Below are 22,985 nucleotides of genomic sequence, written 5' to 3'. Positions count from 1 at the left end.
GGGCTTATTAAACACATGTGGACCCGCAGCGGCGCGGGGAGCGGTTCAGGAGGGCTTCTGCCCGGCCCACGGGAGACCCGTGGGGGGACACCCTAGGGGGCTGGCGGGAAGGGCCTTCAGGGCCCATCAGTGCCTACGTGGGGCTGGCACGCCGGCCGCCCCAACAGGGCAGTGAGGACGCCCGTCTCCGCAACAGCTGGTGGCTGTTGTGCCCCCTGCCCCCTCGTCCACAAGCCGAGCGGCCCTGGGGTGTAGCCGCGGCCGGCCGGCGGGCGTGCGGGCCGAGTGCCATCCTGCCGGCCGGTGCCCGCCCGCGGGCCGAGGTGCCGCCGTGCCCGCACCTCGCACATGCTCACTGGGACGCCGCGGGAGTCTGGGCATGTGCAGAGCGGGCCGGGCCGCTCGCCGCGCCCGCCGCGCCCCGGGGCTCCGCCGTCCCTGCCCCCGCTGCCAGGTGAAGCCGCGCTAGGTGAGGCGGAGCGGGGCAGCCGCTGGCCGGCGGCGGCGGGGCAAGATGAACAGCTCCGACGAAGAGAAGCAGCTGGAGCTCCTTGCCAGCCTGAAGGACCAAGGTAGGGGCGGGCGGCGCCGTCGCCGCCTCCGGCGCTGGGGAGCGCGGCTCCCCCTCCGCCGCCGCGGGCCCTGGCTCGGCCGGCGGGAGCGGCTGCCGGGCGGCGGCGAGAGGCGGCGGCGTGAGGCGGGGGCTCCGTGCCCGGCCCCGCGGGGGGTCGGGGCGCGGCGGGGCGGGCGCGGCCTGTGCCGGGGAGGGGGGGCGGCTGCGGCCTGAGCGTCCCCCGCCCGGCGGCCAGGTCCCTCCTTCCGAGGCCCCTTTCTCCCTCCCTCCACGCAGAGGAGAAAAAAGCCTGAACAAAATAAATCGGGGGAGCAAAACGTTTCGGTGGTACCCCTTGCCAGTGCCCGCCGCAGCTGCCTCGCCGCCCGCAGGTGGGCTCGGCTGAGGCGGGGCGGGCGTGGGCGTCGCGGCGGCCCATGGCGGGCGGGCTGAGGGCAGAGGCTGCGGTGCTGGTGGCACATGGACTGCCCGCAGCCCGGGCCTTGCCGCCCTGTGCTCGGTCTGGCCCGTGGGCTGGTGGTGGGCATGGCTCACGGTGGGCAATGGGTCCCCGGCCAGCGGTACTGGTGAGCCCAGATGTCTGGCCGGCTGCAGGAGGTGGAAGTCTGCCTTGCTGTCTCTCGAGCTTCACGTGGTGTGCCTGGCTGTGCCGAACCTGGCATCGTGTCCCATCTCCCACCCTGCGCTGCAGGATCTGGTGCTAACCCAGCCCAGCCAACACCATCCATCCCTCTCCCTGTCAGTGTGCAAACTTCCTACCCGTGGCTTGGGGCTCGCCTTGGTACGCCAGACGTTTCTGTAGGGCCTTTGTAGTGCCAGTGTAAATGAAAGGGAGCAGTTGTGTTGGACTGGTTTGGATTCCTGTGTGAGTCACTCTCGGTGCTTTTGGAGAAAAGTCCAGTACTTCAACTTTATAGATATTCAGCTTTGTGAGTGAATAGTTCGGCTCGGAAGCTGATGCATTGTAAACAGTTCTTCTGTAAGAAAGGGAATGGAAAAGAGCTTGGATGCTCAAAAGACAGCCCATTTTTTAACTTCCCTGGTCAGTCAATCCCCAAACCAGGTTGGTCTAGCAAAGTTTCTACTTTGGTTAGATAGGTAGGCAACACTTGAAAAATGGGCATTACCAGCTGTTTGAATTGTGGACATCTGCTTGTGAACATGCTTCAAACAATTGGTGTGGCTCCTGTCTCACAGCACCATGTGCAGTAGGTGCAGAGTACCAAGCCTGTAACTTGCAGCTGTTAATTCCCATAACTGTGTTCTCCTGGTCTCCCATGAGCCTGGGAGGAGCTGTTTGGAAAGGACCTGTTGGACAAAGTTGTGTAAAAGAGTGAAATTATGGGGGTGTGATCAGTGCCCTTTTTCTGTCATTTTTTCTTGGCCATCAATGTGCTTGGTCACTATTGCTGTATAGCAGAAGCTTTTCTTAACCAAATTTCAGCTGGATTTTTATGAACTGTTTATGACCTGCTTTGACACTTCTTTTTTTGGTTGTTCCTGTACACTCAGCATTGTAAATTCATGATTACTGGCTGGACTGGGTAGATTCTGACTTAAAAGGATTTCAGTGGGTATAAAATTTATGATAATCTTTTAGCTGTGCATTTTGATAACACGAGACCAAAAAATAAGGCTAAAAATCTGGGTTTTTTTGCCGACTGCTTCTTGCCGGTACTGTTGGATGGTACCAGCTCCAGTATCAGAGGAGCTGCCTGTGCAAAAAAGACAGTTGCTAAAATGGCAATAATTAGTTGCAAAAAGGCAGGTTTGGGTTGTTCTTTAGAGAAATCCTAGCCTCTTGAACTTGGTTAGGTTGAGGCTTCAGATCTGATGTCTGAAAGTCTTCTGCTCCAGTAGGCTGAGTATCTTTTAAGGTCTAATGAAATTTTACAGGACTGCAGGAATTAGTTCAAGGGAAAGTTACTGTAACTTGAGGACTGGCTGTCCCAGATCCACTTAAGCTGTTGAAACAGAAACTGTACTCGGCACACCTTGTCCTGTAAGGCATTTTTTGGTGGATGTTCATCCCCAAATGCAGGAGTTGTAGAGTGTTGTTGTGAGGCTAACAGATGTTTTTGTAATTGTATGGCTGGTGAGAAAGTTTTAGCCACTGGAAAACTTTTGAAAATACTCTCCTATATGCTGTTTCACATCTAAACCAATGCAAAATTATGGCAGCACACCACAGTTAAATTAATAGTTACATTATGTTAACTGACAAGTCTGAGGTGCCCAAAGAAAAGAATTCAAGTGATGAAAAGGTAATGAGATGCATAAAATTGTCCTAACAGTAATGACCTAAATATTGTTGCTGTAGGTAAGTAAATTTTTTTCCCTCTTTATATAATGGAATTTTGAATATATCATTTCCCCTCCAATCATATTGATAACAAGACTATTTTAGATACTAACAACTTTCCTCAAGTAATTTTAGGATGCTCCATTAAACAGGGGCAGCGTGAAAAGAGGAGGAAGAGCAGCCTTTTATTTTTCCTCTTTACTGCTTCCAGGTGTAGATAGCAGTATTACTCGGTAAGTAAATGCTGTTGGTGGAAGGATCTGCTGTCTCTGAATATTTGGGGTAATGGGTGTATGTACTTATCATGTCTTGTCTTTAACGCCTTCAGAGTGGCATATGGCTTCAGACTACTGTAACATTATGGTCTGTAGTCAGATTTCTGGTAAACACCCATTGATTTGGAGGGGTTTCAGAGAACATTTGTTCAGTAGCTGTTGTTTGGTTTCTCTTTCAGGATGTGTTTTTCTAGTCTTGAGAAACTTGCCTGACACCAGCTAACTAAAGTGTCTGAGAAATGAGGCAAAAGGTAGAGGGGAAGGCAAATAGCAGCGTAGGTGGCTGATTGCTGTCACATTTCAGCTACTGCTTATACTTTTCCTAATCAAGGTCAATACATTGAACCTGAGGCAGGTGTTGTGTAGCTGCCTGCTCAATTCTCAATGGCAGCTGTGATGCTGACTGGTGTCTGCGCAAACTCGTGTGGCTGTTTGGCAGTGCTCTGAACAGCAACAAGGGCACTGCAGCTGTCTGTGTGCAAGATACATTTATCTTTCTCCCATGCTGAATTTTCCAAGTCCTGTGTGTTAGACTGAGATACCTGATACTGATCGTCCTTTGGCTTGCTCCATTACCAAGTTTAAGGCGAGCATCATGAAGAAACATGATCTCTGTATTGATGATATTTAGGACGTAAAAGTATTGTTTGACTTTTAATCCTGTGAATAGCTTTCTGAGATGGCTTGGTTTGATAAAGCAGATCCACTATAAATATTAGTATTACCTAACCGTACTTTCAAGTGGTATTTCTAGCAGTGTACTTTTCTATTCAGCTGGCCCTTATAATTCCTATGGGTAAGACTTAGAACTGAAACAAACCCAATCAAGTGGGCAAAGCCTTGCATTATTAGTGGTTGGTTGTAGAACCTGAGGAACTGTAGCAAGCTAACAGCTATGTTGTAACAGTAGTTGATTACCTGCCTGGAAGATTGCCTTGTTTGTCTTTCCTTTTATTTGCACTGCTCGTACTTTGCCCTTAAAGACAGAGTCATTTTCCGCTGCGGTCACTTTTGTTTACTCGAAAACAAGAGTCAGCAACCAAAACATCTAGAGTTAAAACTAGGTAAAATTACACTTCAGCTGCCACTATCACAGTCACATTTCTGGTCACTTGGTTAAATTACAGTGGTTAACAACTCCTGTTAACTATACATATACTAAGCATGGTTACATTGCCTGGGTTTTCTTTGTCAGTTTTGAAGGTCTTGCTCTGTGTTTGTTGGCTGGATTTGATGAAGTGTGGTGATTTCTAGTCTCAAGCACTATGGCTCTATGATTTTTTTTTTTTTAAGATCTATGCAATCTCTTTATTTTTTTTTTTTATGTCAGAATCTTTGAATAAGGAAATATTCTAAGAAACAGACTACCAATCTAACAGTGATATCTCAGGGTAATACTTTTTAAGTATCTGTTATTGATAAGCTCTTAATGTGGTTTGACAAATTTGTTCTTCTTTGTGGCAGAGGAATAATTTATATGGCCAGAGGAATTTCTTTGTTTAGGATATATTGTTGGCTGCTATGTTTCTCTGTTGTCATCTTCTCTATAGTTGTTCCTCCCCCATATACCCATGTATGTGGGTGTTCGTACACAGCAGTCATCGTTCACCAGCAGAACCCACCCTGCCTGAATGTTTTTTTTCATGTATTAATGTTTAAAAGTGTTTTCCACTTTAGTTTCTTGTGTGGAACCCTACCTGCCTTTCAGAAACTTGTGAAGGCAAGTCTTTTGGTGTGAGCTTAGTGGTTGGGCTTTGTCAGGTAGTGGTGTATTTAATTTCTCTGTCCAGGTTCCAGGAAGCTGTAAGACTGCAGGATGCAAACTTGGGATCTCATGAAAAAAATTTTTTGTACACATTTCTACAGATTTGAGTAAAATCAAAGCATGTGGGAACCCAGATGCAGGATCTGACTTACAGTATTTGTACTTAATGCTTACCTTTGTATACTTACACACCTGATTTTTATTTGTTTATTTTTTAAAGAACTGTTTGGTAATGGAATCTTGTAGGTATCAGCTAATGCAACTGACATGTGACCAAAAGCTTAGTTTGGCTCTGTAAACTTTAGGCCCAATAATATATTTATATATGCTGACTCAGGATTTGGAGTCATTGTGAAGTAACGAGTATAATGCCATTACATATATTAACCATTACACATATTAACCATTACACAAGCCTGTAAGTGCTTGTTCCTCAGCTCCATCTCTCTTTCATGGAGGCCCAGGAGATGTTAGAAATGCTTTCCAGGCATCAGTTTGAAGTAGTTTGCACATGGCTGGCACTACTGATGTCACACCGTGTCCTGTTGAAATAGAGATCACCCGGTTAAGTGAAGGGGATCTTTGAGCCTAAAATAGGAAACAAGAGAAAAGTTGAGCCCTTTTGACTTTTGTTTACACTTTTGACAGCAATTCACAGGTCTTACGCATGCTGTGCTTGTAGGGAGACCATTGCTATTTGAGAGGTGTTTTGTAGAAAAGACTTAGCCTGACTCCCTGTTCCAAGTACGCTGGGATGAGGTGGGTGGTGGCAGCAGTCCCACTAAAGTGTCTGGTGCAGTGTTGCTGTCAGGGGTAATTCTCTCTCTAATGATACATCTGAACCTGCAAAATGCTGGTTGTTAGTTTGCTTCTACCAACAAAAGATGACTTCACTGGGATAGCTTGTTTTATCTGGAGTGAAGGCCTTCTCACACTGTAAGCTCTTTCTCTTGCCTGTACCAGCAAAGACATGCCTGTTCCATAGTCTAGAAGAATAAATAGCGGAATGACACTTGCTTCCTTTGACAGCTCTACATACTTTTTGATTAAATAAGTAGATTTGAAATGCTGAAGTGTCATTACTTGTTGATTTGGCATGGAAGGGCTTTCAGCCTACTTAAAGACTACCCTGGTTTGCAATATAAATGCAATATAAATATAAATAAAAAAGAAGTTCATGTAGCTTTTAAAGGTTGTTTTTTTAATTTGTATTTTCAATGTACAGCATTAGAAAAAGAGTTAATGAATTTTTAAATAAAAAGAGTAGGAAGTCTCTCACCACCTTGCTCTGTGTAAGTGAAGGTGTCTTTTCTGTTGTTCACTATGAATTATAGTCATTACATACTTTTATCCTTGTGACCTCATTTTACTAACAAGTGCTTTTTAGCCACAATAAGTATCTAATATATAAAACATTTAATTTAGATAATGTGTATCTGCTGGTAGCAAATCCAGGTTCAGAAGACTCAGGTTCACAACTAAAAATCAAAAGACTGAGATATAGTTAAAGGACCTTCTGCATACAAAGTTACCTCCTTAATTTAATACAGATAAAGTACATTGATATATCTTGACAGGACAGTTCTTTCTGGCCCACTGAGCTGTGGAATAAGTAGCTGCTGAATGAGCATGGTCATGCTATGAAGGAACATGCTGTGTTCACTCATGTTGGCTGTTTTGTGGTTTGAGTGTTTTACAGTAAAAGCAAGTAAGGCTGGGAATGTTTTGGGTGGGCTAAGAGCTCTTTTTCCAGCTCTTTTCTCTCCTTAGTCTTGGAGTAAAGTTGTAATGTTGCCCTTGTACTGCGTGAAGATAGCCTGAAGCAAAGAAATAGGGTTTGTATCCTGATATTTTTTTCCTATAATACTGTTGTGTATCAGGAATAGTTCTATTAAGGTAAACTTAGAGTTAGTGTCGGACAGCAATAGTTTCTGGAGTTGTCTCTGATACTTATTTATTATAGTTCTTCAGGATTCACTGAAGGCTAATGAGTACAACATAGGCATTTTACTATCAATATATACTACAGTACTGATGCTTTGATAAAATGATGTACAGTTACGGAATTTTACTAGCACCTTTAGTAAAGCATTTTAGTCTGTTTCATTCACCACTGATTTATTGGAAAGAGTTTTTATTCCAGGGTTAAATTATGTATAGCACAATCTGAGTGAGTCAAGGTGAGATGTAAGAAGTTTTGAGATGCTCAAGTGCCATTGTCATATTGTGTGAGCACCTTCATAGGTTAAGGTGAAAAAATAGTCCTGTCTCACAGAGAAGGTTTAGGGAGGTCCTCATACAACAGGATTTATTGCTTGTTGATTTATAAATGGGTGATAATGATAACTTTTGATCTACCAAAGTGCGTTTTAAGGCTAAATAAGCTATATGAGATTTGGAACATGTAAAGTGTTGCCTAGTGCTGCTGGTATTAATTGTTTTAGGGTCATTTTAGAGTAAAGAGATGATTGTCACCTTTATGGCATTTAGTTGTTCAGTGAAGGTTATGTAGACTTTGAGTTTATTTTAGATGGCCTCAAAACTTATTGTATGTAAAACACTTGAAAAACTTTGTATAAAACCTTCCCAATACCCCCTCCAATGTTCAGAAAAAAAAAAGCCCGCCAATTTCCATCTTCTGCCTTTGCAGAGAATCTGATATACAGCAGAAAATGGTGTAGTCATTTTAAAATTATTATTTCTGTTTCCAGGCCTGATAAAAACAGCAATTTCTTCATTAGACTTAGTGTATAATAAATCCAAAACTGAAAATCTGAATGATGGGATCTGTATTGGAGCTTTATCTAGAGGTTGCCATCCACGAAGAACAATCTTGTTTTAAGATACCAGATCCTTGCTATGCATTAGCTGTATTCAAGGCAGAACTAACAGTTTTGCAGTGACTGTAAGGGGGTGGGCATGGTAAAAAGGCACTGCAGAAAGTTGCCATGTGAGTGCAGCATGAAGTAGCTGATGATTTTGTGTTTGTGTTCCGCAATGAAATTCCACAATGAATGTGCTGTGGATAACAGTCAGCAGCAAAAGAGGGAAGGGCTACCCATAACAGACGGTTTAATTCCCAGTCTCTCACAGGTGAGCCCTCACTGGAATTACTGGAGCGTTGTGTAAATTGTCTCCTTGTCTTTTGGTAACTTGTTCCTGTATCCATGCCTTCAGGGCAGCTGATTCAGAGTTCTCTGTTCATGGAGCATGTGAGGAGAGCTAAGGGTGGGGCAAATCTATATTTACATTTTTCAGTCATTTTTAAAGCATTGCATAGCAAGTATGAGTTCCAGGCAAGCAAACACTAGCAGTTTTCAAGTATGAAGAAACTATATCTGTTGATACAGCCTTCATTCCTTTTCTTGCATCTGGGTGCTAGGAATCTCTTTCCTTGTTTTCTTAAAGGGAACAGGGAAATTAGAAGTGGAACACTGATCAAGAGGCATAGCTTTTCTGTTCCATGTTCATGTGCAGGAAATGTGTTGTTTCACTAAAGGCGCTCTTTCTTAGAGCAACTGCATCAGTGTGGTTTCTTCCTTGTTCATCTACCTGTTGGTTTTGTGTGCTTCTTGACTATGGGAGGTGGGTAGGGGTCTCCGGGCTAGGTAAGGAGGAGTGGGGACAAAGTAAAGGGATGGATGGGAAACCTTGGTTTTACTGGCAGGGGGATGCATGGCACATTTTTAAGAAACCTGATTTTGTTTGTTCTGCTCTTCAGATATATCTTTTTACTTGGATGAGCAGGAGTGAGGATTTTTTTCCATCTGTTCAAATAATCAGATTTTCTGTGAGTTTGCATGTGGACCGTGACTTTGTTTTCAGTGGTTTTATTTAACTTTTTCCTCTTTGAGAGCCCTGCAAATTTTTCAATGCTGCTGATCACAGCAAAGCTGAGATTCTGGCTAAGAGATTTCTAGTGTTCCTTCATTTCCCTTTCTAGTTAATACAGTCAGCAAGGTCTTGCCATTTCCCCATTGCTGGTCAGGGCACACAAGGAGCAGAGTCCTGTGTTTTGAGTTACTAGCCCAGGAGCTAATACTGCTTTCTGTATCCCAGACTTCATGTACGTCAGTCCTGCATCTATGAAATGAAGTGGTCTTGCAGAAAAGAGGAATTAGGATAATTTGAGTTTTTTACATCGGAGGTACTTCTGTGCTGCTGCTGAGAGTAATAGGCATGCTGAAGGCAAGCAGAACAGTGATGCCATGGACCTAGCTTTCAGGAGTGAGTTGGATTAGTTTTATTTCAACAGATTTTTAAACTCTGGAGAAGCAGAAGAGGCTGTCACAACAGTGTAAAGTGTAACTTTCATTTGTAAGAGCTTCTTGTTTGAAAAAGTTTAACTATCTAAAGCTAGAAAGGGCTAGCGGGTTTTCGGGTGGCTAATCTGCCAGATTGTACATGTTCATGTCTTCAGATGTAGGGTAAGACATGTTAAGTTTAAGATGAAACTCCAACATCTCTGCTATTGTCAGCTGAAAACCATATATTCACATCCTTTATCCAGTTTTAATTAAGTTGGATTGAAATAAAACCTGTATGCTAGTATAGCTTCTCTTAGGTATAAGAAAAAATTTGAGAAGATGCCACAGGGCTGGGATAAAGTGCATAGTGATGTCGGGAGCCCTCTCATTTTATTCTTGCAGCATGCATCTTGAAGACTGAACAGTGTTGCTTTCTAGCGAGGTTTGTTGTTCTAAGGTTTGGAGGTGTATTCAGCTTCTTTCTAGCGACAATAAAATTTCTATGGTCTTGGAAGCAAAACAACCCATATGGGACACACTGAAAGGACAACAGAATTGGGAAGTTGTGGTAACAATGGCATGTCTCTAAGGTAGTAAAATAAAAGATGTAAGAAGACACATAAAAATACACAGTAAACTGGAAGTTTAATTGGTAGCTGATCGATTGTTTCTGCATATTATTTACTGGTTTGAAACTGTGGATCTCTAGCATCCTGGAGGTTGATCCCTTCCCTGCTGATCCCTGCAGCTGAATTCTTGTGTGATTCCAAGTAAATCATACAGTCATTTCATGACTCCAGTGTGGAGTTTAAAGAAAAAGGTCTGTCCTAGGACTCTTGTTGGAAGAAAATGTTAGTAAATAAATAAATAAATAAATAAAGGCGCTCAGCTACTCTGGAGTTACATATGTGTAACAGTATTGTATTAACCGTGCTTTCTAGGATTGATCTGTAACCTGAGCCAGTGTGGGTATAAAATAGTGAGTGCAAGCCAGTACATTCACTTTGTAATTTTTGAACTCAATCAATAAGGTTGTTTAACTCTCCATTGATCAAAAATTGATTGTTTTGGGAGCCACCATCTTTTTCAGACACTTTCCAATTACTTCAATTCTACAAGGATATCCAGTTCATCCACTATTAATGAAGTTTATGACCCGTGTTATTTAAGAAGTCTGTGCAGATAGCCAGAAGAGCTTTAAAATGAATGAAATGGAGAGCTGATTTGGGCAAAGGAAGTGCTGCAATATTAACTTACTTTTCTTTTTTCTTGCATAGCTATTGGCGAATATGAAGAGCTTAGAGCAGAAAATAAGAAAACGAAAGAAGAGGTTTGTATCTGTTGATTATTTCTTTAATACTAAAATGCTAAATATCAGTATACCTTATTTGCTACGGTGGGTTGTTGTCTGCTTTTGTGAGCTCAGCTGATTACGTATAGATGCAAGTGATACTTATCACATGTAAGTATTGAGGAGCAGAGTGCAACTCCCATCAACTATTCCAGCTGTCCCGCTCCAGAAAAGTTGTTCTAAATGTATATTTTGATTTTATGTATGATTTTTATCTATAATTTGTTTTAACTGATTGCTGAAATAGACAGCTTGCCTAGGATTACAATGGGAAATGTAGACAACTCAAGTGTGTAGATATTCTTGTTTCTTTTGGTTCTAAACCTTGTTTTATTACAAATAGATTTGCGTAATGGGACTTACTGAAAAAAAAAAGTACCCAGCCCTTCTGAAAGTTGGAATATGATTTCTGAAGGTCTTTAAAGTCTTCTCCCCTCCCTTGGCCCCACCCTGTCACCCTAAAAAACAAACCAACCCAATTTTTAATAGGAGAGCAAAATATCTTATCTCAATTTGGAGAATGGTACTGCAGCATAAAATGGAATGGCAGCGTATCACACATCTTTCTGTGAAATCTGTGTGCCTGTCCAACTTGAAAAAGAAGCTTTTAATGTTTGAGCTGAATTTCATACATCACTGCAGGATTAATTTTTTTAATGTTCAGACATACTAGAGTAAAAAATGACTGCTTTCTAGATTGTTTATTGTAATTATGATGAACTGTTTAGTAGTTAAATTAAGCACATTCGGTAAGGTAGCTCTTTCCACCCAGCACTGTTGTTCATTCAACACACCTGCTTTCTGCAAGGAAGCCAATGGGAACAGAGAACTCCTGCGAGAGATTAGATGGGAGTGTTGCGCTGCATAAATCCGTGTCAATGTGCAAAAGTCTTTAGCAGATATCTGCCGAAAGAAACTGTGGCCTTTAAAAGACTCATACCGGTTCTAGATAGCGAGGAAGGTAGAGGAGGAGTCAGTGCTACTCTGTATGATAAACAAAAAATTATCCTTTCTTCAGTATTAGTGAACTGAAAGTGCAAGAGACATGTTAGTTTTCAAATCCCTATTAGCTGCCAAGGCATGTAGGTTTAATTTAGCTTTCTGTGAAGTAATTTCTGAAGGGTCACTTTTAGTCTGGTTGCTATAAATGTTGCAATGCCAAGGCTGTATTGGGAAGACCTTGTTCTTAGCTACTTTCTCATTATTAAAGAAAACTTTAAGCTTATCTTCACATTATGCTTCAGCAATGATTATGTGTATTTCCACTGAGCTCAGCGCATTGCACTTCACTCCCTCCTACCCGTTGACCTCCTTGTCTTTTATACTGTGCTTGTTGCTGCATTCCTGTTCTGCTGTCCTACACAAGAGCCTCAGATATCCCAGGAAATCGGTCCTCAATTTTTGCTGTTCAGAAGACTGCAGCAGTTCATCTCCTAGTGCTCAGAGGAAAAGGAGAATGAAACTGAGTTAAACCAAGAGTCCAGTAGCCTGGCGTCCTGCCTCTGACAGCAGCGGAGAGGGAGGAGTAACAGCGTGTATAAAACACCTCTGCAGAGTACTCTTATAGTTTCCAAACCACTTGCGGCCTGGGGACTTCCTCAGCTGCATGTGGTTTCAGTGTGTTCTGCCCTTCACAGTGCTCTTTCTTGAATTTGCCCTGTCCCCTCCAAGCTTGTGCTGCTTGTTGGCTTCCATCATGTGAGGGGTTCCACACCAGGACTGTCTACCACATGAAAAACAGGCTCCCCAGCTTTGCCCTGAACCCAAGTCCTGCTGGCTTTTGCTGTTGCTTCAACAAAGCTTTGTTGAGGTTTTGGGGGTGGGGATTGGGGAGGATTTTCTCGAGGTGCGTTTTTATTTAGAAATTTTTCTTCTTCAAAGGCAATTCCAGTGAAAAACATTGTAGCCAAAATTGAGATGAAATGAGATGTTCTGATGTTTCTTGCATTCTGCTCTTCTTCCTTGCTCCTCTCTCACACAAGACTTCTTTCCTATAACTGCCTATCTCCAGCCACTCCTGTGTGTTTGTTCTGAAGGCTGGTATGACGTTTTTCAGAATACTTGCATAAAACTGAAAATCCTCCAACTCTGAGCACATGGGGATTACATTCCCAGTCCAACAAATTAGTTAAGCAGGTGCTCAGGGTTGGAGGATTTTCAGTTGTTATGCAAGTATTCTCCATCCAAGAACCTCCATCCTGCAAACTGGTGTGCTTGTGTAAGCATTTGTGCTTAACTGTTTAAGTGCTTGGACTCAAGTGGTTAAGTGTGAGGCCCTAAGTCCATTTATTCTACAAAAAAAAAGAATCTGCTGGTACAGAGTTCATGGTTATTTTTGCTTCCAGTGCCAATACTGAAAGAAACTATTCCTTGCATTATTGCAGGGCTGGGTAATCCTGAAAACTCATTAGCATCTTTCTAACTTTGTATCTTAGTTTATGCTCTGCAGGATCAGACCTGATGTTGGAGGAATTTAGCACAGGCTATCTCTGCCTGTGGGTCTGGGGAGTTGTGGGTGGCTTCTGTTCCAGTTTCTGCCACTCTTCGTCAGTATAAGTGTAAGCAAATAGCTTCCTCCATTATCCACATATCAGTTGTGCTCATGTAATTGCATAGATAGGAGGAAAAGAAGAGAGAAATTCTAGAATAAGGCTTGGAGATTATTTGTGGAAAGTACCACACAGGAGTTAGATAGCAGTCTGATGTATGTGCTTTAGATGCACTCAGTGGAATCTTTTTCTAAGTCACCACTATGCTTGTATGGCTCTGAAAGATGAGCTGTGTCATGGAGAAATGATCCTAGTTTATATTAGAAACATGGAACTCAGTGGATAATGAGCAGCTAACTTAAAATAAGATGTAATTTAAATTTTTGAAAATGTGCGCTTTTTGTTCCATATGTATTCTTAGGATTAGAAACTGAGTTGTCATAGGTTACTTTATTCAAAGCACTGCTGCTAATAACCGTGAAAATTTAGGAGCAAAATATAAGATCTTTTATCTGCAACATCTCTTCCTCATTGCCTTGCTAAACTGCCGATTTTGAGACCTCTGGTGGGGTCTCTGACAAAACTGGTGCAGGAATTTTGTTATTAGTATTTTTAAATACTTTTAAAAACTGGAACAAAAATGACATTGGCAGATTACTTCTCTTAGGTCATCCTTTTAATTGAACCGACTAAACATGCGTACCAGTCCCCAAAAAACAGATAACTAATGTTCAGTTGCACACAAATGTAGATAACTTAATATGCAGTGCTGATGTATTCAGAGTCAGATCATGAATAAATATTTGACTACTTGCTAATCAGACAGAAATGACTCTGAACACTGGTTTTGACAGTGTTTTGTCATGCTGCCAGTGGGGGGAAAGAAAAAGCAAGACAGCTATCCAAAACAGTAGGTGTAATACTGTATCTCTGATGCATCGTTCATAGTTGCTCTGTTAAAGCATATAATCCATAGGGTGGATTATATGTTTTGTCACCAAATGGGAATGGAGAAGGGATTCTGCCCTGATGACATGCTTATTCTTTCTGTAAGTTGAGTGTAGCAAATGTCATAGGATACTTTTGAGCACTGTACCAAACTCATAATTTTAGAACAAGCATTAAATTTACATAAATTTCATAATCTGTGTAAATGGGAAAGAATGTATCTTGAGTTGCTTAGCAATGGCTTTAATTGACTATATGGCTAGTACGTGAACTTCTTGCATCTTAATTTCTGAACTGAACAATCTCTTTCTTGTTTTTTGCCATTTGAAGGCTTTCTACTGAAGTCAGTAGGAGCTTATGTGCAAAATAGTTGGCAAAAATGAAGCCTATTAAAAGAGAATAGACAAGAAACCCAGGCCTCCCTGGAATTAGTGGCAAAGAGTCATCAGGCTGGTGGGAGCGGGTGTACAGAGAATGTACCCACAGGCTGCCAGGTGGTTGTGTGCATTGACTTCCAACATCCTGTTGTATTGTCGGGTTCCCTTGATAGCATGGTACTATCCTGGTACTGTGCTAGCTCCAAGTACACGCCAAATTTATGCACTGCTGTTCTCCTTGCTTTATATGCAGTCTTGGTTTGAACATCAGCCTTTGATGTGTATGTGGTTTACTTGTAAGTAGTCAGCGTATCAATTCCCTGTGCTAGAAATGAAAGTGTTTCCTCTTATCTTGTGTACCTAGAAGGCAAAAATCTGAAATTGAGTGGGATTGGCAAAGCTCCTGAACTTGCTTCTGCAAAGTAAGGAGTTATTCACAAAATGAATTTTGGAAACTGAGCTCTTAATTTGTTTCTAAAAATACAGATGCAATACCTGTTTATTGCCAAGTAATTATTGTTGAGTCCTATCACTAGTTCAGGACTGGAACGGGAATGTTGCCTGTTACCTTCAGTTTTTTATTGGGATAATGGTGCTATAAATATTAGATAGTATAAATGCTTATTTTCTTCTGAAGAGAAGCTGGAACTCTTAACAAAATAAAGTTAAGACCATAAAATTGACCAACAATGCAGGTATCATTGACTTTTTTTTTTTTTTTTTATTTGAGGGTACTTGCGTATGGAGCTATCTGTTAATACTGACAAGGGAAGACTTATTGAATACTTGAAAGCTGTTTCTCCTCAACAGTTGCACGTGCTTGAATGTGAAAAGTGAATAGTAGATTTTTATAGTGATGTTATGGTATTTATTTAGCTTTTAACATTTAACGTTATTGATATTCCTGTCAACTAAGAATTCTACCATATCTGCCTGAAATTGCCTTTTTGAAAAGTGAGGTGGTTGTGAATTTTGAAGGCTTCTGTGCAGCTTTTTGAGAGCAGCTAACATTTCTAAATTTTGGTATTTTTAAACTTTCCTGTTTTAAAGGTGTGTTCGATGTATTTTAAGGGATGACAGCGTTTTTTATTATGAAACTTCATTACTTTACAGGAATATTTTGTTTGTATAACTTTCCAGTCTGAAACATTTAAGACAATCTCAGCTTTTTCTAATCCTTAGCTAAATTTGAGATAAACTATTTTTTTTTGGTAGGACTTGCAACAGCTCTGCTTGCACGGGTCTGATTGCAAGACAAAAGGCAAAGTGCTTTCCATTGATCATTTCAGCAAGGGCAACAATCTCCTGCTTTCCTTTTTTTCCTGTTTTTCCATTCTGAAGCACAGTAGCAGCAAAGGGAAAATATTGAGGAAACTGCAACTGGGAGCAGGAATTGCTCAGCAGAGACCCAAACCTACAGACCCTGATTGTGCAGAGAAACATGCATAGCTATCAGAATAGTCCGCTTGCCGTGGTCCAAATGGAGCTCTCTGTGCAAACAGCACTCAAGGTGAAGTGGAATAGGTCATTTCACTTCCCCTTTTGCTGCACAGGGAAAGCTGTTACGCCTTAGAGCATGTTGCTGGAGGATTTCAAAAGGAGTTTTTCCCATCACTGGGATAGGGAGTGTACCACATCTTCTACATCAAGGTTTTCATCAGTACAAAAGTGTCTTGGTGACTTCCACAGGCAACAGATCAGATCCTTAAAATGTTAATCTTCCTGGTTTTTAAACTGAGCATTAAAACGGCTTGCTCACTTAATGTGCAGTGGGCTGAAAGCTTGCAGAGTGCAGAAAAATCTGTGGGTGAAGTATGCCAGTGTGATTACAGTGTCTCTCTTGTAAAATACAAAGAGGCAGCAGCTCACGCTGATCCCCCTTTTGCAGTGGAGCTGCACTCTTGCACGAACGATCGGAAATTCTTCTGTGTCTTTTACTGCTGCTGTTCTTAGACTGCACTTCTGCCAGTAAGGTAACACACATTTTTGCTGAGAAAATTGAGAGGGAGGGCGGCAAGCAGCAAGATTCATGCACAGATTTCCCTTCCCCGCCTCTCCTATGCAAGATTCTCTAAACAGCTTCTTTGTTAACAGGGCCAGATGAAATGGTGAGTCTTTGTCCTGTGCTGCTTGCTCAGCATGTCTTGCTCCTTCTGCAGCTCTGCCTTTTTTCACAGACCTTTACAGCAGCTGGTGACTGACCTGTCCCCGCTACTCAGCCGCTGTCCCTTGCCTCATCACCCCAGTGCCACGAGAAGAGAGGTTGCTTGTTGAGTGCAGCTGCTTTTGCTCCCGCTCATAGCCATCAGCAGCAGCTTCCAAAACCTGCGTGAAGGCTGCCCCTGAGGTGACACCAATGGCATCCTCTCCTTGCCCAAGAACAGATCCTTCTTTGGGCCTCATCCAGGGTCCTCCGGAGCTGACAGAAGGGCTGTCTTGAATTTGGCTGCCTTTGAATCGGGCTCTCCCGCTTCTTGTTACTAAACAGCAGGCTCCTTTCCCAGCTAACTCAAAGTGAGTCCTCATGTGGAAAAACTGAAAATCGAGCAAAATCATTTCAGTTTTTTTTTTTTCTCCAGTTCTGTTCCAATGGTCAGTATCCTTGTAATTGCAGTTACACTGTAAGGAGCTCAGTCACACAGATCTCTTCCAGAAGTTAACTCATGGTCTTGGCGTTGATTTATTACTGTGAACATACACAACCGCATGTGAGGAAGGATGTCTGGTACACTGTGAGTGTAAGACCTGTTGTGTGCCAGTCATACTTCCCCCCGAGTCATGTGTTTTTCACAGTGTGGTTAATCACTGACTGTCTCTCTTGTGAATTTTACTCATTTCTTTGAGTCCTTTCATTTGCGTATAGAAAGGGGTTTCTTAGACAAGTCTATGTAACATCTGTTTTATTCTTTCTCTTTGAAGAAACTTTTCCATCAAAAGATCAGTGATTGTAGCCCTATGCAGTGTTAGCATTAACCCCAAAATTATTAAAATTGGGTTGATGGGAAATCCTCAAAGTGTGAAAATGAGTGTCCTCCTCTCTTTAAGGCTGAAGCTTTTATCATGATGTTATGAAACTGAACAGCATGTCCCTGTTTATTGGCTTTGAGGTTTTCCGTGCACATGGTAGGTATAGAAATGTAGGCCTCTTTTCCGAGTCTATTTGTGTTAAACTAGAGATAAAAAGGAGATTCTTGACATGCAAAGTGTTGCTTTTACTGTTGTGTGGAACATGGATGACTTAAATCAGTTTAGGATAATGTAACTTTTCTAAAATGTTTTCAGAGTAGCTCTGAATTGGAACCTAAAATCAAGTAGAACTTGCTAGTTTGGTTAGGAAATGCGCTGGGTAATGAATTTTTTATGCATAGTTTTCATCGATCTTACATGACTGAGAGCAAAAAGAAACGATGCCTTGATAAGCTTCCGTGCGTTATTGTGCTGGCAGTGGATCTTTGTTGATTTTGCATGTTGTGACTGTCTGCTAATTAAATAACTGGGATCAGTATTTCATTTCAATTTTCTTTTCTACAGTGTGACAAAATCAAGCAAGAACGAGATGAGGCTGTCAAAAAACTGGAGGAGTTTCAGAAAAGTAAGCTGTTAATATTAGTGTGGAGTGTTTTTTTTTTTGGTATAGAGAGTTATGAACATAGCTCTGCATACTCTGCAGCGGTGTTAAGACTGAGATTCAGGCCCACTTGCTGTTTCTCCTTCAAAACCTTGTTTTAAGGAGCTAATCTGGTGAGACTGACCATTGTCAGACTAACTGCTGTCATGGCTTTTATACGCTCTGACACAGGTAGCCATTCTTAAGGTGCAAAGTGGTGAAAATACAAATGCAGCTCTGTCTCACCTGGATTCTGCAAGTGACTTTTGGAATGATATATGCTTGGGTTGAGTGGGATTTAACCCTTTTGCTGACATTGCTAGTAATAATAATGGTAATTTTTTTGTGACGAAGTAAAATTACTTTAAGCATAAACACACCAGTAAAGGTTTTTAGGATGAACTGCTGTCTGTTGATAATTTTTAGAGCAAAGTATATCTTGTCTGGGCTGTGAGAATGTCAATATTCAGTTTTACACTTTTATGGTAATGGTTCTATTGAAACTGTGTGGTGTCTGGAAGCAACAAAGCACATCTAATGGGAGTGGAAGTATCCTAGTGGAATAGCTCCTTAGAAGAGACAGTTACAATAGGATTGTGGTCTGTTATGTCTGGTTTATGCCAGTATGGTGAACTGCACAACGAAGCATCAGAAATGTGGATGAAGTTAATGCAGGAGGAAATCACACTGTCTATACTTCTGTTTGACTGTATAATAGAGGAATTTGCTCACTTCTATTTTATAATTGTTCATATGACACAATTATGGAAAATAATTTAAAAATCAAACACCTACTGCCTTAAATGATCTTAGATAACTGTTCTGCGAGGTAAGAATGTTCTCTTAGAAGTCTAATTCCTCTGGAAAAAACTGCAGCCTGTTTTGTTTTTGTTATGATACGAGGAATACCAGAGTGTGGCAAAAAATGTCAAGTAGTTAAGACTTAAAATTTGAAGTAATATTTGATGTTGTAAAATTTTATAGGTTTCTTTTATCTTCCTTTCACATTTTTAAAGGACATACCTTGTAAACATAGTGATAAAATGCCAGGAATATTAGGATTTTAAGGCAATAATAGAGCCCATTATTTAAACGACAATATAAAAGGCAATTATATTGATGAAGAGCTACATTGGCTTTGTGTCTGTGAATAAACTTGGCCTGTACTCAGCTTCTATTTGTTCTCCTGGCATAAACACATATTGTGTGTGATTCCAGTTTAATGGGGCCCCGTTTGTATGCCAAGCAGCTGCATTTTAGGCCCTATTGCGTGATTTCATAGCTCTCTGAAAATTGGTTCTATTGAGCACAAGAGATAGAAGGTGGTGGTGGGGGGGAAAGCTTCAACACACAATCATTTCTTTTCAATTGGAGCCAGCAAGGTTGATGACAACATGACCATTGTGTTATAATGATAAGACCACTAAGGATCTGTACCTCTCATCAAGGCTTTCACACAACAGCAGATACAATTTAATTCACTGCTCTGTCAGCAGTGCTGATACCATTATGCCGTCTGTCTCCACAGTTATAATCACTGTCCTCCGAGAAATGCAGTTGAAATGATCTTGAGCAGTCAAAGAAACTCTCAATTAAGGCTGCCACTTCCAATGTGTCAGATTGTGTCTTATGTACTTGGTACAATTTTCACTTCCAATCCTGTTTATTTACAATGTCTACCAGTAATTATGCTTAACATGTCATTTAGTGAGGGTGCCCCTGCCAAGGAGATTGTTGGGTGCTGCAGTACCATTGAGTGGGAGTTTCTCGCAGTCAATGCCATCAGCCGCTTTTAGTCCCTGATGGGATGCAGTAGTAATGTTGATAATGCAAGTATCGTGCTCATCAAGTCATAATTAGATGCCACTCAAATGTGCCACTTGTAATAACAGTGTTGATTCATGTTTTCTCGGTGACTGCAACTACTAATTAGTTAAGTGGTTTTTGGTTGGCCTGCATTTGCTGCGGATTATTATTACCCCTGAAAAAAACTGTCAAGGTTAGAGATGTTTCAGGCCACTTAGTGCTGCTTTATGAATATTAATATTGACATAATAAGAACTTTGGACAGACTTAGGAAATAATACATTTTTTTTTGTATTTAATTTGGAAAGATTTTTTCCCCTGAGTTAATCATAATTGCAGGTTAATTAAGTTTAAATGAACCAAGAGTAATCCCCAGTTCTGCCATGTGAGCCCGATCCTTGTTTCCTAACTTTAGCCTTGCTTGAGGCCATTAGGTTCCTGTCTGTAAAAGGGAAGCAGCTCTGTATTTCCACTGCTCCCTCATCCTGCATTTCGTTGCTCCAAATTCCCAAAGCTAGGCAAAATAACACCAGAAGAGGTATAGACGTGTACTACCTGAAGCTTTTCCTCTTTCAAATTAAATGTAGCAGCTGGTACAGCACACATGGAGCAGGTAGTTTCTCCAAAGTCAGAAAAAATGGAAACAAAAAGACAACCAAAGAAAGAGGTGTGGTTGCTCTGCTGTTAGAAGACTTCACGTCAATGGTTTTTGGACCAACATTTCCCAATACTCTGCCCTGATTTTTTTCTTTGTCTGCTCATATTTTCTCGAACTTGTTTCTTACACGCAGCTACACATTTGGCAACAAACTCCAATGTATTTCTTGTTACGTATGTTATTAATGACATTAGTCAATATTGACTAAGTATCTATAAAGCTGCGTAAATACTTGTTAATGGCCTTCTTTTTCCTATCCTAAGTCCTATTTTTCTAGTAATTAGGATGACCTCTGGATATCAAAGAGGACTTAAGTAAGTCTCTTCAGTATTTAGGCAAAAGTCTTGGAAGAGGCCGAGTGGGATTTTCTAAGCAGTGGTGTAAAAACTCTAGGTTTTAAAGCTTGTTCTTATGAAAATGAAAGGAGATACTGGAAGAAGTCCTCCATATTTACACTATCTTCTTTTAGCCTTGCTCCTGCTCCAAAGTATTGTTCAGCTGCAAGTAGTCCTTTCTGCACATTGAAATCCTGACAGTGGGCTGAGAAGGAATCTGCCCCATAAAATAACTTGCAGAATTAGGGTCCAGGCTGCTGCTTAGGATGGATAAAGGTGCCAGGAGCCAAGGAGGAGCTGCATCAGTGAGCAAGGTGCTAGCCTGAGAAATGGGAAACTTGTTGGGTTTTCTGCTTTGCTCCAGATCCCCCGTGTGACTGGAAGCTTGTTACTTAGAAGACAGCCTTCAACACTAGTATATTGAAGTACCTACAGTACTGCTGGAAATTCAGGGGAATGGCAAGCCAAAATGTATCTATGCTTTTAACTTTCCTCTAACTTGCATTGGTATCCTATGTTACAAATAAGATTTGTTCCATAACTTTTTGGTCACTCTTAAGAATATTGTGTATCTTTGACACAGTGGTGTGTACCCACTGTGGTAATAGGGATCCTATAAGTGCAAAGGACAAATGTGACATCAAATGTAGTAGCACAGCCGTGATTTCAGACACAGTCAGGCAGCTTGCTCTTGGCCCTGGTCTCATGGAAGTTTGTGTGTGTACATGCTGGGGCCTGAATCTTTATTGAGGACTGTGAAGGTGGGTTTTGAGACCAAGGTGCTTGTTTTAGGGCACTCTCAAGCACAGAAAGACTTCAAACAAGAAACAGTTCAGACACTACAGCCATATAGTAATACAGATCTTGAGTTTTTCAGCTGAGGCTGTCAGAAATCAGGCATTGCAAGCAGTGTTGAGTTTCCATCAGGACTGCCTCCATCAGGATGTACTACTGCAGGCGGCTTCAGAGCTGATGGGCAGAACAAGGTGAAGGAACTGTGCTGTGGTAATGATTTGACTTCATTGGAGCATGCGCTGTAGGAGACACAGTGAATATGGAGGCTTCAGTCACTTAACTCCTTTCTCCATTTCCTGGCAAACTTGCCCCAGACCTGTGCTGTATGTCCATCCTGCAGCTGTTCTTGTACAGTGTGGTCAGCAAGTGTGTTGATACTTAAAATACTGTATAAACCTGGAGACTGGAAGATGAAAATAAACTTCATAACATACCTGAGTTCACAGAATGGTCAGGGTTGGAAGGGACCTGTGGAGATTGTCTAGCCCAACCCACTGCTAAAGCAGGTTCCTCTAGAGCAGGTTGCACAGAGTTGCATCCAGGCAGATTTTGAATGTCTCTAGAGAAGGAGACTCCCCAGCCTCTTTGGGCAGCCTGTGCCAGTGCTCTGTCATGCTCCAGGTAAATAAGTTCTTCCTCATGTTCAGAAATAACTTCTTGTGCGGCAGTTTGTGCCCGTTGCCCCTTGTCCCGTCACTGGGCACCACTGAAAGGAGCCTGGCCCCGTCCTCTTGGCACTCGCCCTTGAGATGTTTGTAGGCATCGACGAGCTCCCCTCAGCCTTCTCTTCTCCAGGCTAAGCAGCCCCAGCCCCCTCAGCCTTTCCTCATACGGGGGATGCTCCAGTCCCCTCACCATCTTGGTACCCTCCGCTGGCCCCTCCCCAGCAGGTCCCCGTCTCTCCCGAACTGGGGAGCCCAGCACCGGCCATGGCACTCCAGGGGCGGCCTCAGCAGGGCAGAGCAGAGGGGGAGGATCACCTCCCTCCACCTGCTGGCCATGTTCTTCCTCATGCCCCCCAGGGTCCCACTGGCCTCCTTGGCCACAGGGCCACTGCTGGCTCACGGGCGACTTGCTGTCCAGTTAATCTTGCTGTTTAAAAATTCTGAGGTTCTAATCTTCTGAAAATGGCATCCATAGCAAGTTTTCAGAAGAATGTCAATCTTAAGGGACAATCCTAATGTTCTCACTGTGATTCCTTAAGTGGTAATGAAGTAAAGATGACGAATGATGATGGTCAAGTAGGCTTCTGCTGGCTTTCTACTTCCATAAGTTTATGCTCAATTCTCCAGTTCCCCCTCTGGTGCTGCAGACATGGCTTGAAAGATTTGCTTAAAGCAATGAACCAAATAGTCAATGTTCAAAACCGTTCCTATCCATGGAGATTAGCTAAGTATGTACTTCTCTGTATTTGAAATGCTTACATGAAAGTTAACAGGAAAAGGTGTAATATTTC

The 22,985-nt window shown here is 42.0% G+C and overlaps 1 protein-coding gene across 2 annotated transcripts in view; it reads left to right on the top strand.

Moving 5' to 3' along the window:
* The first annotated feature begins 375 nt into the window (after positions 1-375).
* SHTN1 (shootin 1) overlaps positions 376-22,985 on the top strand; it is a 70,775-nt gene continuing 48,165 nt past the window's right edge. Inside the window, exons 1-3 of one of the 2 annotated variants that reach the window (XM_037399692.1) lie at positions 376-572; positions 10,441-10,493; positions 17,860-17,920. In XM_037399692.1, the coding sequence (XP_037255589.1) occupies positions 515-572; positions 10,441-10,493; positions 17,860-17,920 (172 nt within the window). In that variant the 5' untranslated portion in view covers positions 376-514. The remainder of the gene's footprint in view (positions 573-10,440; positions 10,494-17,859; positions 17,921-22,985) is intronic. The other variant, XM_037399691.1, reaches the window with a different exon arrangement.

The sequence above is a fragment of the Falco rusticolus genome, chromosome 9, assembly GCF_015220075.1.
Source record: "Falco rusticolus isolate bFalRus1 chromosome 9, bFalRus1.pri, whole genome shotgun sequence".
NCBI lineage: Eukaryota > Metazoa > Chordata > Aves > Falconiformes > Falconidae > Falco > Falco rusticolus.
The sequence above is the reverse complement of the archived record's forward strand: the minus strand, read 5'-3'. Positions and strand labels throughout refer to the sequence as shown.